At 40.3% G+C, this 17227-nt stretch overlaps 1 protein-coding gene across 2 annotated transcripts in view; it reads right to left on the bottom strand.

Annotated features, from left to right (window-relative positions):
- DHRSX (dehydrogenase/reductase X-linked) overlaps positions 1 to 17227 on the bottom strand; it is a 156530-nt gene that overhangs the window by 15966 nt on the left and 123337 nt on the right. Inside the window, exon 6 of one of the 2 annotated variants that reach the window (XM_056490965.1) lies at positions 13150 to 13357. The exons of the other annotated variant lie outside the window; for it this stretch is intronic. Within the exon in view, the coding sequence (XP_056346940.1) occupies positions 13150 to 13357 (208 nt within the window). The remainder of the gene's footprint in view (positions 1 to 13149; positions 13358 to 17227) is intronic. 2 annotated transcript variants of the gene reach the window in all.

Here is a 17227-nt window from a genome sequence, read left to right as displayed (position 1 = left end):
CAACATGTTTGTCTAAGGGAAAATAGATCCCTGAGCCAAGTATGCACTTGAACTCCTTCTCTGAAAATATAAACTCATTTCCAAAGAGCTCACCCAGGGTATTTTTTTTTCCTTTTATTTAGGCAAGTATGAGAAATCATAAAATAAGATTGAAAATTGTCTCAGCATACACCTCATTTGCAAGCAGTAGACATCTGCTCCATCTCATAAAGCTTACTTTTGTGTTGAAAAGGAAATAAAATCCAGATAGTACTGGCTGGAGCTAACTGCTGCTATATTAAATAAGTACAAATATAACTTTTCCAAAACTATAAACTATGAAGTAGGCTCAATGAAATGGAGATGAGAGCACAGCCTAGAATATATCCACATAATTTAAAAATAAGCATTAAAAATGTATTTATGGGGTGATGAGCAGGAAAGGAGCTGCTCTTCCAAAGCTCTGAGCATACAGCCTGCTGGCTTCTGGTTTTCCAGTTTAATTTAGAGAAAAGGTTACAATCATCGATCTCATTCCATGAATTGTCAGAACAGCCAGCCCTACGTGTTCCATCATTAAGAAGCCCCACTGAAGAGATGTTTTAAACACTTGCAATGGGGGTTCACTGACCACTAGCCAGCTGCTCTGTAGCTCTGCCTTTTCTTCTAATTCAAAAGTGTATTAACTGGAGGACAATTGCAGATGCTCCCATCCATAATCTACAGTGACAGCAACAAACAGCAGATCAAATTGAAAGAATCTTGCAGTCTCCCAAAATATTCAGCCCTTTGCATTCTGTTAGGGTTATTCATCTATCCTTCCTAAAAATTCCTAGGTACTGCTGATGAGTAATGTTAAGAGTGGGAGAATATTATTGAAAACTACTTAGTAATACCTGTTTAACTTGTAAACCTACAGTAGGTTACATTTTTAGTTAGTACATGACTTAAAAGGAAATTACATTTCATTAACAGAATTTCGTATATTAAAAAGTTCTATACTTGAAAGTAAGTACTATTTTAACATGAAAATTATCTAAACTCCACAAATTTAAGCAAAGGGACTCCAAAACATGAGAGTTACTCCAGTCTCCTGGATTTTAAGTATTTCTATTTCCCTGTGATAAAGGCATTATGTAACCATATTAATACTTGCAAAATTCTGTTAATAAATACCTGTCATCCAAAGTTTTACAGAACTACTAGTTGATAGTGAAAATATGTAAAAACACTAAATGAAATTCTATTACTTGCTTAACAAAAATACCTTCCACCTATCACACATAAAAATAAGGAATTCTTTATGCAAGAAAGATGCTTACATGAAGAAATACCTGGTAGTAAAAATGACCCAGCAATGTGGTGTTTACCACAGAAACTATGGAGTGTTTAATAATTTCTTCAAGTGGAAAAACACACATGCATCTCAGTGACATGATTCATTGACAGATATTTCCATCATAAATATAACAGAAACCCTACAGGCTGCTGACAGCAATGAAAGGTGAATGAGAGATTACTGAAATACAGCTAAATTGTGGGTGTCTTGAGACCTGTGTTTCAGTTCACCACACCATTTATTTTTTGACAGTTCAAATTTTCTGTATAATCCAAAGGATTTATTTTGAAATCTAGACAGTCATTCATATCAGGGGGCAAACTTGTACTCAGTCTTTTGGAGCACTGACACATTTTAGCTCTCATAACAGATCCATGACGAGTAGTCTGCAGCAAGTCTATTGCTCTGATTTGAAAGACTCACCCAAGAAAGATCAAGCACTCAGTTTTGACCACCCTACAATATCACATCATGGTTTAAATTAAAAAGGCCACAAAATCAGAAAACAAAAACAAACAAACAAACAAACAAACAAAAAAAAAAAAACAAACAAACAAACAAACAAAAAAAACCAAACCACAAAACAAAACAAAAAACCCCAAAAACAACAAAAAAAACCCACCCTTTTTTTTTTTTTTATTTTAAAAAATGTAGTATAATTTCTCCATAAGAAAAATATGGCAAGTAGCAGTGATAATACCAATTACGGTCAAGGAGAGCTGACATCACAAAAGAGGAATGCAATAACTTTCCTTCCCTTTTTTTCCTGTAACCAAAAGCAAGGACTAGACTGTTGGACAGTTCAACACAGCTCATCAGCAAACTGGTAGAACTACTGTCAAGAAAGGCAAGGATAGAGGTGAGTGCAAAAAAATGGCACATCTTCACCAAGGGTCTTCCTAAAGAAGAATTTGCTAGGTACTCAACAAATTCAAAATCAAAATGGACATTTCATGGAAAATTTTCACTTTTGTACACTTATACTGGATTCCTTTTTTCTTTTCAGCCTGGGAGCAAACCAGGTAAACCTGGGACAAAAAAAAAAACCAAAACCAAAACCAAAACAAAAAAGGATTTTAAATACAAAAATAATTCAGAAGTAACAATCTGTCTTGGGACATCTCTGATCTAATTTTGCAGATAACCAATCAGCTGATGTTCTTCTCCAAAACCTACTTAAAATCCATCATAAAAACAACACTCTTGTAGCTGCCACACTGTGGAAGCCATTCTCAGAGCATGATTCCAAAGACTAGAAACATGTTTCTTCTTTTTTGTTATTTCTTTCTCAGTTTTTCAAAGTAAATGCATTTCTATAAATACATTAATTCTTGTGTTGAGTAAATTGTTTCCCTAAAAGCATTCTTACTCCTGCTTGATTAGAGAATATTGCTAGACATCATGATATAAATTGACAATAAAAAGAAGAAAAAAAATTGCCAAGAGCTTCTACAGAGCCAAATCAAAACCAGCTCACAAAAGGTGTCATCTTTGTGGTAAGAGTGACAGCACTGGTTCCAACCTTGAGCATGATGGTTCTGCTCATATCTACAAAGCCTAATGACTCTAATACTGCACATTCTTTCTTTCCACCCAGGAGAGCGTGTGACAGATCCTACATCAAATGTACAAGAGATGCTTCTGAGCACTTTATAATTCCCTTGGCTCCTCTGAGTAAGCCACTGAGTAGTGACCTGGAGATGACAAACCCAGGTACCTCAGCACAAACACATTTCATATTTTATCACTTTTTCAAAAAGCTGGAAATAATGACACCAGCAATCTCCTTTAACCTAGAACTATAACAAGTGGGTCAAAGCTCTCATGGGAGAAGTTGTACAGCCATGATATCGGGTTATGGATCTATTTTATGGATCTATTCTTTTCTATTTAGTGAAAATAGTGCTCGAGGCTTGCCTTACAATGAGGAGAAAAAAAACCCACCAAAATTAAAACTGAACATTAAGTGTACATAGAATAATATTAACAGGGTAATTTTAAAAACCCCTATGCAAAATGTCCTGTTTCCTGTCTTCCAGGTCTTCTTGAATGGATTTCAAGCAACATCAGCTGAACCTAGTAATATAAACATTTGAAGTACTTTCTACCTCTGGAGATTTGCAGGCCCTCTAAAGCGATTAGAGTGCAGTGTATCTGTGCCAGCCTTAATCCACTTCCCAAGATAACAGGCATATAAAATAGGACACATGTGCCACAAACCTAAACCCGGCAAGAAAAATAAAAGGCCAGCCCCAGATCAAGGAGAACCTCTAAGGAGCAGGATCAGACATGTCTTACATGCTTTACAAAAGAACAGTACTTCACACAGAGGATATGAAATCAAATCAGATAATCCTTGGGAGAAGAATATGCAGTAAGATTCAGACCCAGATGGTTTTATGCTCAGATCTTATTTACTTCTTTAGCAGGTTCTGATTAGCTACAGTGATGAAGTACCACTAACTTCATTTCATGTGCAAAGGAAAATGGGGACTTAAGTTCTTGTTACTGGTTGTGATGCATGAGAGTTGTGATAACTGAACTCCTCTCAATTACCAGGCTACATTCACAGCCTGGGCAGTCATAAAAATAGTTTTTGTAACTGGACAATATACAGCCCTGACAAAGAAACAAGTATACTGACTCACAGTATCTTCCTACATAATTTTTAGAATCAAAAACCAGTTTGGGTTGGAAGGGGTCTTAAAGATGATCTCCTTCCAACACAAATTCCATGGGCTTTGACACCTTCCACTATCCCAGGCTGCTCAGAGTGCCATCCAGCCTGGCCTTGAACACTTCCAGGGATGAGGCATCCACAGCTTCTCTGGGCAACTTGTTCCAGCACGTCACCACCCTCACAGTAAAGAAAATTTTCCAAATATCTAAGCTAAATGTACTCCTTCAGTTTGAAGCCATTTCCCCTTGTCCTGTCCCTACATGTCCTTGTAAAAATAGTCTCTGTCTTTCTTGTAAGCTCGCTTCAGATACAGTTAGGTCACCACAAAGTTTTCTCTTTTCCAGGCTGAACTATCCTAATTCTCTCTGCCTTTTCTTGTAGGAGACATGCTCCATCCATTTAGTCTTCTTGGTATCCCTCCTCTGAACATGCTCTGACAGCTCAATGCACTTCCTGTGCTGGGGAGCCCAGAGCTGGATGCAGCATTCCAGGTGGGAGGCACCCAAATATACTCACAGTCAGTATAAGTTTATTTTCAATACTCTGAGCTCCAAAGACAAGACAGCTTTTCTCTTTCTACATTTTTTAATCATCTTAGGATAGTGTATGACAAGTGACAGACTGTGGAAGACTGAATTTTGCATCTTAAGCTTGGCAGGCAGCAATACTGAATAAATCTCTTCCCGAGACACAGCCAGCCTCAGCACACTGCTGCTGGCTGCAGGGATGGGACAAGGCTGGGCTGGGGCTCACAGGGATGTGACAAGGCTGGGCTGGGGCTCACAGGGATGTGACATGGCTGGACTGGGGCACACAGTGCCTCTCACAGCAAAGCCCTGGGATAACAGGCACAAGGCACCAAGTCTGGCCCCTGCTATTCATTCAGAAAGTAACAGATATACTACATTGGGTAAAATATTGATAAGACAGTAAGTTAAGCTTGTATGTTAGTGTCTAACTCCAATACTTTGATGAACCATTCAGAGAAATGGGGAGCAACTCAGTTTTTCGGACCAGCACCTCCTTCCTATTCCAGTGACAGAAAAGTAGGTCACCGTGATGGGGCAAAATAAATGCCACAATAAATCCCATCTCTGATAAGCTGTCCAAGTTCATTCTTGTTTTATTGCACATTGCTCTGGTCTCGTCCAAATCCTCTTCTGCATATGTTCTGTATTTCCTGCAGAGTGCCTGGTCTGTGGCAACACAACCCCTGTGGTTACTTCCCCTTTCCCCAGCACTGAGATGGCACCACATAGATGTAGTCATTTGCCCTGAAGAGACTCACAAACACAATTTACACAGAATGTAATGATGTACACAAAGCACTAGCTCTTGAGATATTGATGTGTTTGTGGCACACCTAGGATCAGGTTCATTCTAGAAAAAATGGGGACTAGAGGCACTAAACCAAAGTCCCTTCTTGTGTTTGCCTATTAAAATCCACCAAATCTCAAGTATTTAGCTCAGAACACAAGGAGAACAAAAAGAACCATGTGAACTTTGTCTCATAGTCTTCCTAAAATGCAACACAGAAGTTTGTGGCTTGCAATCATAATCATTATAGTCATCATAGTCATTACTGAAGCCAGAGCTACTCATGGGACTTCTGAATTGAAAGTTTTCATAACTCACAAATTGGGTGATCCTGTTACATTAAAAAAATGTGCTTACTGTTTCCTCAAATAGTAGATGGTGCTTGCTTGCCATGGCTCTCTCCTGTCACAAACACTAGGCTATTGTGAATGCACACAGGGAGTACTCATGGGTAGTTACCCCTGTCAATGCACGGCGATATCTGCGCGATAAACTGCGGAGGCACACCGTGAATTGTAAACACTTATGAGAAACACATTTCACAAGCAACTGGGATTTCCTCACCCAGGGCTGCTGCAGTGAAGGCACACAATGGATTATAAACATTTATGAGAAATACATTTCGTAAGTAACTGGGATTTGCTCATCTGGAGCTGCCCACGAGCACATTTCCCACTTACACGGGAAATGGTCTAACACCTGAGAGCTGCCATTTGCAAAACCAGCTAATAGCAGATTACTTGTGCCCCAGATCTAAGAACAAATATTCACAGTTCCTATTCTCTCCTGTGCACATCCAAAATCCTACCAGCCTCAGTTCATTTCTTAAAAAACCTAGAAAATTATCAAAGGGTCCATCTTAACCAACTTTATACCCTTATACATCTACAGCTGAGCTGGTCACCAGAAGACCCCTTTGTCATTCACAGGGATAAACTGGCACTTGAGGGACTTAATTCAGCTGCCCAACTGTAGATATTTATCTTAGGATAAGACAGGTCCTGTAGTAGCAGTGACCATGAGGAAATCCCACCTCTGATGCTGGCATTCATATTGCAGACATTTATGAACCAGGAGACCTGTCAGAGGTGACTTTCAGGCAAAAATGGCTTAGAACTCTAGAAAAGGGGATATTTTCAGCTTCTTTAGAGAACCTCACATTTTATGTCAACCTTTGAAAACTCAGGAAAACCATCAAAAAGTGTGTCTGTTGTTCATGGAAGAATTTCTTTATTTCACACTGAAAGGTTTTTCAGTCTCCTTCAATTCCTGGTAACTTACAGACTGTCATATTCAGAGAGGGGGAAAGGAGGGCCTGTAGATCTCCAAAATCTCCTAAAATTATATTTTACTGTAGTGAGTTGGGTCTTTAGGGGATGGGACTCTGCAATACAATTTTTTTTTGTTTGGGACACATAACTCACAAATTGCAAAGCAATGAGGAATTTAGATAGACCATATACATATATATGATTATGCAAATATATGAATATATATATATAATATACCTGAATATGCACTCCATACAACCTACTCCTGTGCATATTTTTATTTTAATTCCAAACTGCTGCTCACCTATAAGCTCATTTGGAGCATTTTCCAAGGGAAGCCAGTGATCTTTCTCCCTAACTCTGTTTTACAGCTCATGCACGTGGAAGACAGAAACTGCCTGCCACTCCTTTTCCTACCCTTGCTGAATGGGTGATTTCATTTGGGCTGGGGTTATTTCCTCTCTCTTTTGTCTTTGTCTCAGAGATATAATGATGAGAAAGATTGGTTTCAAGTTTCCAAGTGGTGTTATACCACCTGACCAGAAGAAAACAGAATTTTAAGCACATGGTGATTGTCTTGGTACTTCTCTGCTGCATGAGGAAGAATTGCAGCAGTGTGATGCTATAACCTGCAATCTAAGAGATTGTGCTAATGGTCTAGTGGAAATTTCAAGATTCTCTAATTTCCCAATCTTTCAGCCTCTTTTTTGAGACCTTTACATTAGAGGCATTGAGAAGACCTTCTTTTAAACTGAGAGGAATCAGTCTAGAGTCCCTGATATGTGTTTGATCCATAGCAAAATTATTCTCCTTTTTTGTCTTTTCTCCATTTTCATCAAGTCTGACTGGGAACAGATTACCACACAAAGCTATTAATCGAATACTTAGGAAAGTACTGCAAGGAATAGATTGATTGGAAAATGATTGATGGAAAATGTCTTTCCTAAGTAACACTGCCGTTCCTGAATATGAAACCAGTTACAGATTACAGGGATAGGTGCTGATGTGCTAACACTGGTTAGGCTCATATATTTTCACAATTTCTTAACTGTTTACTTACTCTCACCCCAGTACAGCAATTTTTCTCACTCTTTTGGATACAAATTTAAATGCTTTCACATAAAATGAAATAATCTTCCTGGGCTGTCAGGTTAAATCAACAATCCTCTACCACACCAGAGTTGAGGATAGGCCTTTTCTTACAGAGTAGAACACACAGCTTCTGACATTTCAGTTGCTTACTACTCCAAAACAATTTCACACAGGGCAAGTATGGGTTTTCACATAGTGCACAGTGTAGTTTTAACCTGTTTTCCTTTAGACCATTTCCTGGGCTAAATAGGGTGAATCCTACAGGCAATATGAACATGGAGACAGTTTTCCTGCCCTGTGAACAATTTTGAAAGATGGAAGACAATCTTCTCATTTCACACTGTCAGAAGGAAATGGATAAAAAAATAAAGAATGGATGCTTCTTTTAATTAAACAACTAAAACTGCAGCACAGGATGTAAGATGTATCTCTGTGTGCACTACTTCATTTTTTGCTTGCTCCATGGCTGTGTTTCAGCCTGTTCCAACTGGAACCCTTCAAGAGGAAGACTGGGTGTGGTCTGGGGATAAATCACACCAGCAGTTGCTCCAAATAAGTTATAAACAAGAGCCTCAACCTCCCTGACTCTCTGTGATGCACTGTCACACAGTCCCAGCCATTTTGTGCTGTCCTGTACATCAACCATACACTGAGGCAAAAAACACAAATCCTTCATTTTCCTGCCATCAAAGCACCCTGTCACAACTCTCAACATGTAAACAAAATAAATAAATAAATAAATATTCTTCAAATAAATATTTTAACCACTTAGACCTTAGAAAACATGCAGAAAAACAGTGATACCTTGGGATGCAGGGGAGTCACAGGTTCAGTGGAGTTCAATGCTATTTATGTGTGGGCTGAGGGCCAGCCTGCCTTAAGGGGTCTGATCTGGCTTTGAACAGACACACAGGGCTTTGTGTTCAGAAGGCTCTGTGCTCACCAGTTACAATTAATAAAGTGCCAAGCTCCATCCACATACCCCGTAGCAGGCAGGACCTGGGTATTTAACCAAATCCATGGGTTCACATGCAAGAAAAACCCCAAATCACCAGGATTTGGGAGTTTAATACTAGATTATTCACTAGCCTACTCAGGCCAGTCCCTTCATCTTTTCCCCTAGGATCATTCTATAGCTGTACAAATAATAAAATACTTAATAGATGGAAAAAAAGACACCTATGGCTCTGAAAGCTTAAATCCCTTACCAAAGTGTAAAAAAATGGTATCTGCTAAAGGACCAGTTACTGGATTCATGCAGATTGTTTTCTTCTCTGTGTTTTTGACCAGAAAAACCTTTTGTAAAAATTAGCTGCAAATTATACGTTTCTGTGAGTTTTCATTTTGTGAGAAAGGCCCAGATTAGCTTTATGTGAGGACCACACACTCTCATGCACAGAAGATGTTGATGCTGATGAATTGCTGCTTTCAGCTGTGGGATTTAATTACTCTCATTCTCTACAGCTGGTGTTATTGTGTGGTGATGTGTTTGTCTTCTGACACCTGGGGGGTAGGATGAAATAAATTTACTATATTCATAGTGCCAAAGGGACAGTTTGAATAAGAAATGCTGCAATAAGACCTGCATGGCTATGTCCTCTGGCATGAATGATGAATCCAGGTCCTTTAGATCTTGTTTTCTAGATGTGCTTATAGACTGGAAGCATTTTTTGAAAAATGTTATAGGAAAATTACACTAATGTTAAGCCTATTTTGACAAGGTGAAGGAATTAGTTTATATCAGCTGATGTCTATCTAGCCTGTGTTCCTGATGCCTTTCCCTTCATTTTTACAGGCTGGCAGGGTCACTAATCCTACTCATTTTCAGTGTGTCAGTCAATGATCACTTATGTGGCAGCATGTCTTTGGAATTGACAGCTGAGACAGGATCTGATGCAAAGCCTTCCTTCCACAATGCCTTTCTAAAATACCAATCTGAGCTGGCTGAAAGGACCAAATACTCTATATCTGGTAATGACATGTTCACCAAGCTTGTCATAAACAAGGGTTTGGGGAACTTTACAACACCTCTATCTGTCAAATATCTCTGCTTTGATACCATAATGAAGTCATGCAATCAGAACAGTCCCTGTTATTGGACATTAATGAGAGTCAACTTTCCTGTTTTGCTCTAAGGCATTTTAATTGTATCACAAGCAGAGACCATCTGGCTTAAGAATGAATATTCAGTCTCTGCTGCAGATGCAAAAAAAATTGAAGGGAAATGGTAGTTCCTGGTTTCCAGCTTGCACAGTACCCAACTCTAAAGCTGGTGTGTTGCACACTTAGCTAAATTGCAATTTGATGCTCAATGAATGACTTTTTAGGTTATTACTATCTCATTAATTAGTTAGTGTTTATTAGTTTGGATTTTATCTCTTCAAAAAGAAGATGTATTTATGTTGAAAATCACTAAGGGATAACATACTTCACTGCATTCTGCAGAGGAATGTGTCAGCTTATCAGGCTTTATTTACCGAGAAGTCATAGGGATACAAATATTTTTTTTTAGGAACAAACATAATTTGTCTCCTGTGTGACAGGTGCAATCCATGTTTATGAGAAAACATTTGCCAAGTGCAAATTTAGAGTATCACAGCAGACAATAACTTTGCTGAGAAAGAATTGAGCTGAGAAAGAATGAAACCATCACTTCTAAAGGGCAGGCATCAATTTCACAAATTTTATGACTGTCACCAGAACCTTTAGTTTGGCCTATCTTATTTCTACAGGAATGCCTCTAACTGCAACTTGCAGGGAGAAAAACACCAAACTGACATGGCCAAGACTTTTCTGAGCCATGTATAAAGTCTAGAAGATAAGGTTTTGCAGTTCTAAGAAAATCGAGCTGTTGGTACTTTAAACTATGCATACATATAATGGCCTATATACAAGACTGTAGGTCTGTTTGTTTAAGTACCTAAATATCTGGAGGCAGCTCCAAGGTGGATGTTGAGCCACCAGCCTTGTCTGCCCCACACTGAGCTGCCTCAGTGAAGGTGGGGGCCAGGCTGCAATCCCTAAGAGGAATTTGACTCAAACATAACTGGAGCCAGTGCTGGCAGAAATGCACTCAAAAGCAGTGGGGGGGTCTGCCACTTTATTTTGGAATTAAATCAAAGATGTGGACTCCCCTGAGGGAATGTGATGCGATGCATTTCCTCACTGAAGCTCTCTGGGCTGTGCTGGCTCTCAGGAGCTGCCATGTTGCAGTGAGTGAAGCAATTTCCAGCACACGTTTGGAATCTACTCTGGAATACTTCAGGGTGACAATAGTTAGTTAAGTCAATATGATTAGAGAGCTATCACCTCATTTCCACTGCATTACTGCCATAATCCTAGAAGGAAGGTTCATATAAGTGCTCAGGGACAAAATTCCAGGGGAGAAAAAAATCCATACTACCAACTAGCAGCTAATGTTACCAGACAAGTGAATTTTCTTGTACTTGCTTTCTTACTTTTCTCAAGGGAAATTTACCCTAATGCACGAGACCAACACAAGACTCACACAGGCTTGAATGTTGAATACTGCAGCCCTCAGTAGAGCACTATTAAAATTGCCAGGCAGGCTTTCAAGTGAGCTTGCTGTGGAGCTAAAGATCTCCTCGTGATGCCAAACAGGGTGTGCCTCTGGGATGAAGCACTCCCAAACACATGGAATATATCCTAAGCAATAAGCAAAGAGTAGAAGTTGGAGCTGTAGCTCTGAGGTCTAAGGGAGGATGGGAAGAGAGCAAGTCAGAATTTCCCTCTCCTCTGGCTTTTGGGAAAAACACATGGAGTGTTAGACAAAAATGTGAAAATCTCAACCTCAATAACTGAAGCATTCAGACATCCAAACTGAGGTTATTCTGACTCAGAAAGCAATTGATGCATTGGCTTTGCAGGCAGTATAGGCATCACTCTTCCATATAGATGTCTGTCACCTATTTCAAGGCAGAATTCCTTTTGAGCAGTATCTCATCCAAAGAAGAAAGAAGTGATCAGGAACTATCAGTGGCAAGACTGTTAGAGTTGTAAGAATGGGAATCCCTCTTGTGATAAGTCGTTTTAAATGTTCAATGACATCCAATTCAGTGTCTAACCATCACCAGTGTAACACAGAAATGTCTCCAGGGCACATCAATAAAACTGGGTGGGACTGAGTGCTGTAAACAACAAAAGAATGGAAACTCACTCTCAAATGCAACAATTTAGTCAGAATTTTGTCTCTCTAGAGTAAATTCTAAGGACAACCTAAAAATCTACATGAAACTTTTATATTAGCAAGGTGAAGTAAGTCCAATGAAAAAACACTGCCACCCTAGACTGATATTTAAAATGGCAATCACAAGAGGCAAAACAAGTTTAATGTACATGGTTTGGCAAAGCTGCAGTCTGCTTATTTAAGAATGCATCACAGATTATGAGCATTCTTATTACAATTTTATTGCAATATTCAAGGTGCACTCAGAGATACTATTCTTTTTAAAATATGGGTTTATTTGTTTGCATCTTATTTTACAGTCACTCTTCCAGCCTCCAGTTCATTTCTGAAATGAAAGCAAATGATATTTCCATATCAAAGTTTAAAATTAATTTCCTTTGTGGGACATGCTCCTTGATGTAAAATACTTCATTTTAATTAGGACATTTAATTTTCTCTAATGGAATCAGGTTCCATTTACTTAATCCAAAACTACTTTCTGAAAGAGCTGTAAGCAGTACATTTTCTCAGCACAAGCCCTTCAAAGGCCTGTGTGTATGAGGAGATTGAACCTACACAGCTAAACTGATTTCAGCTTAATCTACTTACACTTCTACAAAACATTACCCATAACTGAGTCTGCCCCACTCCTGGATCAGTTTTATTAAACAACTTTTTGTTTCCTAGTGCAGGCCAGGATTGGATAATAAAAAAACAAGTACCATTATAAGTATGTGTTAGAATGAAAAATCTAATTAAAAATTGTCCCATCTCCCTGAGCACAAGTGTCTGGACCCCACATCTGGAGCACAGCCACCTCCCACTGCCACTTTTGTACAACTTTCTCCTTCCCTTTGCCCTCCCCTCTGTAACAAGGTCCATGTCCATGGAGACCATGACAGATCATGTCTGCTTCTCTTTAAGGGAATGTACAAGTCATTTCTGAGGAACACTTGGCATATTCTGGCTCCATGCTAGGATGATGTCCTGCCCCCCTGCACGCACAGAAGCACGTGGGTAAATCAGGACAGAGATAACCAGTGCAGAGGCACAGACTGTGAAAGGCATTCCCTTTCCCTGCTCTGACAGCTTGCTCCCTCCATTTAAAATAAATGTTTGTTTGCTGGAAAGCCTGTCTTTATTGATTTTGTACATCTTATCAGCACAGAGAAATGCAATATATACCATTCAGTATTATAAACTCTGAAACACCTTCAGCTCCAGGCTGACTGCAACTTTCACAATGCAGGGGAACAGCAACAAAATGATTTTAAAAACGAAATACCTTGAAAAATAGCCAGGCTGTCATCCATTTGACCACTTTCACAACCCAAAAGACATGCTTGTAGAGCTCAGTATTCACTACTCCAGGGTCTACTACATTAGCAGTCACATGGCTTCCGTTTGCAGTCAGAAGATGCTGTAGTCGATAGGTAAATAACACAAGGGCAAGTTTGCTTTGGGCATAGGCTCCATGGGGTGAATACGAACATCTGCACACAGGAGAGAAAAAGAGAGGGAGGTGCATGTAAAAATAACCAGAAGGAGAACAGAATTGCACAAATTTCAAATGTTGCAACATCCAGATATACACAGTGTTGTCAGAAGAAACAGCTTATCACTGGCAGGCATGTTGTTTACTCAAGTTCTGGTGATTATTCCATCAGACACCAAGTATTATTTATAGCAGGGAAAAATATTAAAATAAAATTACACAATATCTGCCAGAATCTCTCTGGCAAACTCTGTAAACTAGAAATGCTGTGGTATCAATCTCTGGACTCTCATCACCTAGAAGCCCTCAAACTTCTCTCCCCTCTTTTGCTCTGCTCTTTCCAAACATACACACCCCATTCCTGCCTATTAAATCCATGACTGACCATACTACTTCTCGTTGCTATTGTTATTTTTACTGCATCAGCACCTACTAGTTGAAGGCTCCTGTTTTGGGAACAATACAGATGAGTAAGGTACTCCTTGCAGCTGCCCTGGTCAAACACCAGATTGTGCACAGCTAGGAGATGGATAAAAAGATGGGGCAAGGAGAGAAGCTGCAAGTGGAACCACAGTTTACACAGTTCACAGGCTCTGTACAGCCTTTAAAGCACAGATGGTTGGCAGTGTCTGTTCCAAAGAGGTAGAACAAAGGCACACAAATTCCAGGAGTTACAGCAAAACATTACCTGTTGAGACTCCTGTGCACCTCTCTCATCTGGATGTCAATATGCCTTTCTTTCAAGCTAAGCTTTCTAGGAACTGCTGAGTTTGGTTTCATTGCATGCAGGCAGTGGTACATTTTTTTTTCCTTTTTTTTTTTTTTTTAATGAGCAGGCTAATTTCAGGCAAATTAGCAGGTATATCACTTAAAATGCTCTTCCTGACTGGGGCCTCAGCATCACTTCCACAAATTCATATGCCATAACAATTCACTCCTGTAATTACTCCAGCCTTTCATCTAACATTTTTTTGTGCTTAGCAGAAGCAAAGGTAAATGGTGGCATTACAGACAGCTCCTAGGCAAAGCAGGCAGGAGCCTAAAGCAACAGTGGGAACCTGGGAACAGTGAAACCCCTCCAGTCCCCATCTGCTCTGCCTCTGCCAAAGCCTGGGGAGGTGATGCTGCATGCTGCAGCTGCTGCCCATGGGGACTCAGGGGTTAGGTCCCTGCAGCAGCAGAACCTGAACCTGTTGCTGAAAGGTGATAGGAATCCATCCAGGACCTTTCCTAGTTCCTTTCTTTCCCCTGGATGTTGTCAAGTCACTCTGGTGGCCACAGCTACAGCTCTATCTTCTACACCTTCATCCTAACTGCAAGAAATGCCCAGACTAGGGATGCTCTCACTCTGCTGGAAAGCTTGCCTGTGATTTCTGTGGCTGATTCTATGTGCAAGTCTTTTATTTTGAATGAATAGAAATGAATGAATAGTAAACATATGAGTTCGTTCTGTTATCTCATTCTTGTTGAATATCTTATATATAATATCCTGTGCACTTCATCACAGAAAGCCCTGGGTGTTAAGAATCAGGCTGACTCTCTACAGAGGCATAAGGCTACTGAAGCAATTTAGCCATCCATGTTATCTAAAAGGACTCAGAAACTTGGAAACACCACATTAAATAATACAGCTTAGTCACAGGAAGTAAAAGACAACAACACTGAACCTTCAGTGCACCTCTTTCCTTTTTTTTCTCTGTCTCTTTTCTTGTACAAGCAAATCACAAGCAGTCTACAAAAGCATGATATAAACTGAGACCAGAAAGGACAGCTGATCATAGGTGGCCCTTGCTCTACCGTGCTGGATAACATATCTTCATTATCATAAAGATATCAGCTGCACCTTTGGGCAAAACGGCTGTTTAGAGTAGAGAACAATCACTGCATGAATAGAAAAGTGACTTGGCATTAGTCAGGAAATTGCAGCTACATTTTAAATTCAGTAACGTCCACGCTCTGATCTGAGACTCTCAAAATGTCACCTTATGCTGCATGCATATTCCAAGCCCTTCGACTGGAAGGAGCAGCTCTCAGCTGCTGCAAGGCTCTGCTGTGCAGACGGTGCATGGGAAGCAGCATCCCTGCGGCAGCCAGCTGGCAGCCAGCCCTGGCACTGCTCCAGCGCCACCATCCCCCGGAACGCGAGCTGGGCACGGCATGAGCTCCCGAGCTGAGCCCCGGTGATCTTGTCTGGCTCCCAGGGAAGCACAGCTGGGGACTACTCTGACTTGTTCTGCCCGGGTCTAGTCTGGCCTTTGGTAATCCTCAGATGCCAGGCAGGAGGATGCTGAACGCTCCCCATGGCTCCCCATTCCCACATTTTGTGTGAGTGCTGTTTTGACTTACCTTGTGGCAATGAAGCACGAACCACAAGGGCTGGATCCTCCTTGTATTTTGCATAGATGTGTATGTCAGAGAAACATGAGTGCTGAGAAGATATAAAAGCTACCTAATCAATGAGGAAGCCTTTTATATCACAGAGCAGAGATGCAAATGATCTGCAGGCAGCCAGGAATCAGACTTCAGTAACATAATATGGATATGAAAAATATAAAATTGGATACACAGAGCAAAAAGTTTTGGCAGAGCCTCTGCAATGATTACCTTCTCTCTTCCCAATTTCTGTGTGTGTTTTTTGCTTTCCAGGAATCTGACATGAATGGACTACATAAGACAGAGGAATAATGTGACACAGAGCTGATGAGGATTTCTGTTGAACAACTGTTTTTTTTGTCAGACCTTATTTTAGTAGAATCATGTTGTTTAAATGCCACATTAAAAAAATAAATCAACACTAGTTATTTGACTTCATTACATCCAGTGTTGACTTTATGCATCCGAAAAATAGAAAAATATTACAGAATCACATAGGCACCTGTACTTATACCACAATTCTGTCTCCTATGCACACGCATCTAGAATCACAAAAGGGTTTGGGTTGGAAGTTTAAAGATCACCTAGTCCCACAACCCTACCATAAGAAGAGACATCTTTCCACTTGACAAGGTTGCTCAACGTGGCCTTGAATGGATGAGGGATCCACACTGTCTCTGGACAGCCCATTCCTGTGCCTCACCAACCCCATCATAAAAATTTCTTTCTTTTGTCCAATCTAAACCTTATCCTCTTTTAGTTTAAAACCATAAAATGTATTCCCCTTACACATGGAATTATCTGGCTTTATGCATATAAATCCAGCCTCTCTCAGCACTTTATGCTCTGTATGCACATTTTTTACAATGAGTAAAAGTATAATTGCATACTAAGTACGATAATATTGACATGCATTTCCATATTTTCTAAAGGTTCTAAAATGTTTCTGAAATCACAGTGCATACAAGAGGCAAACCATTCAAGCAGAACACAGCAAACTGTGCCAGCAGAGTAGTGCACATGAGGCACCTGTGATGCTTGGACATTTGCTGCTTTGAGGAACACACACTGATGCTAGGCAAGCAGATTCTTATGCAGAGAAACTGCTTCCTAACTAGACAACCAGCCAGGCAAAAGACTGGCAGCTCCCAGCTCCCAGTGGTAGATGTGGATCTAGCTGGTCAGTCAGCTAGAGAGCTAAGGAGGTGCAGGTGTTGGATGCCCAGGGATGCATCCCAATAAACACTGCCCAGCTTGGGTGATGCCAGACAGCATGTGCTGTGACATGGCAAGCCTGTACACAGGCAGCAGCTAGGGAAAGTGGAGCATGGACTTGGTGGGAAGAAGTTCAGTGGGAAAGCACAGCATGCCTGGCATCAGTAGCTTGGAGAAGCCCATGCTCACTCCCTTGTTTGAGTGGGGCTCACTGTGGACCACTCTTCCTACCACAGAAAAGTGGCATCCCCCAGGAGATGCCCCTCCACAGCATTTTGCT

This window comes from Oenanthe melanoleuca, chromosome 1 (assembly GCF_029582105.1).
Source record: "Oenanthe melanoleuca isolate GR-GAL-2019-014 chromosome 1, OMel1.0, whole genome shotgun sequence".
In the NCBI taxonomy this organism is placed as follows: Eukaryota; Metazoa; Chordata; class Aves; order Passeriformes; family Muscicapidae; genus Oenanthe; species Oenanthe melanoleuca.
The sequence above is the reverse complement of the archived record's forward strand: the minus strand, read 5'-3'. Positions and strand labels throughout refer to the sequence as shown.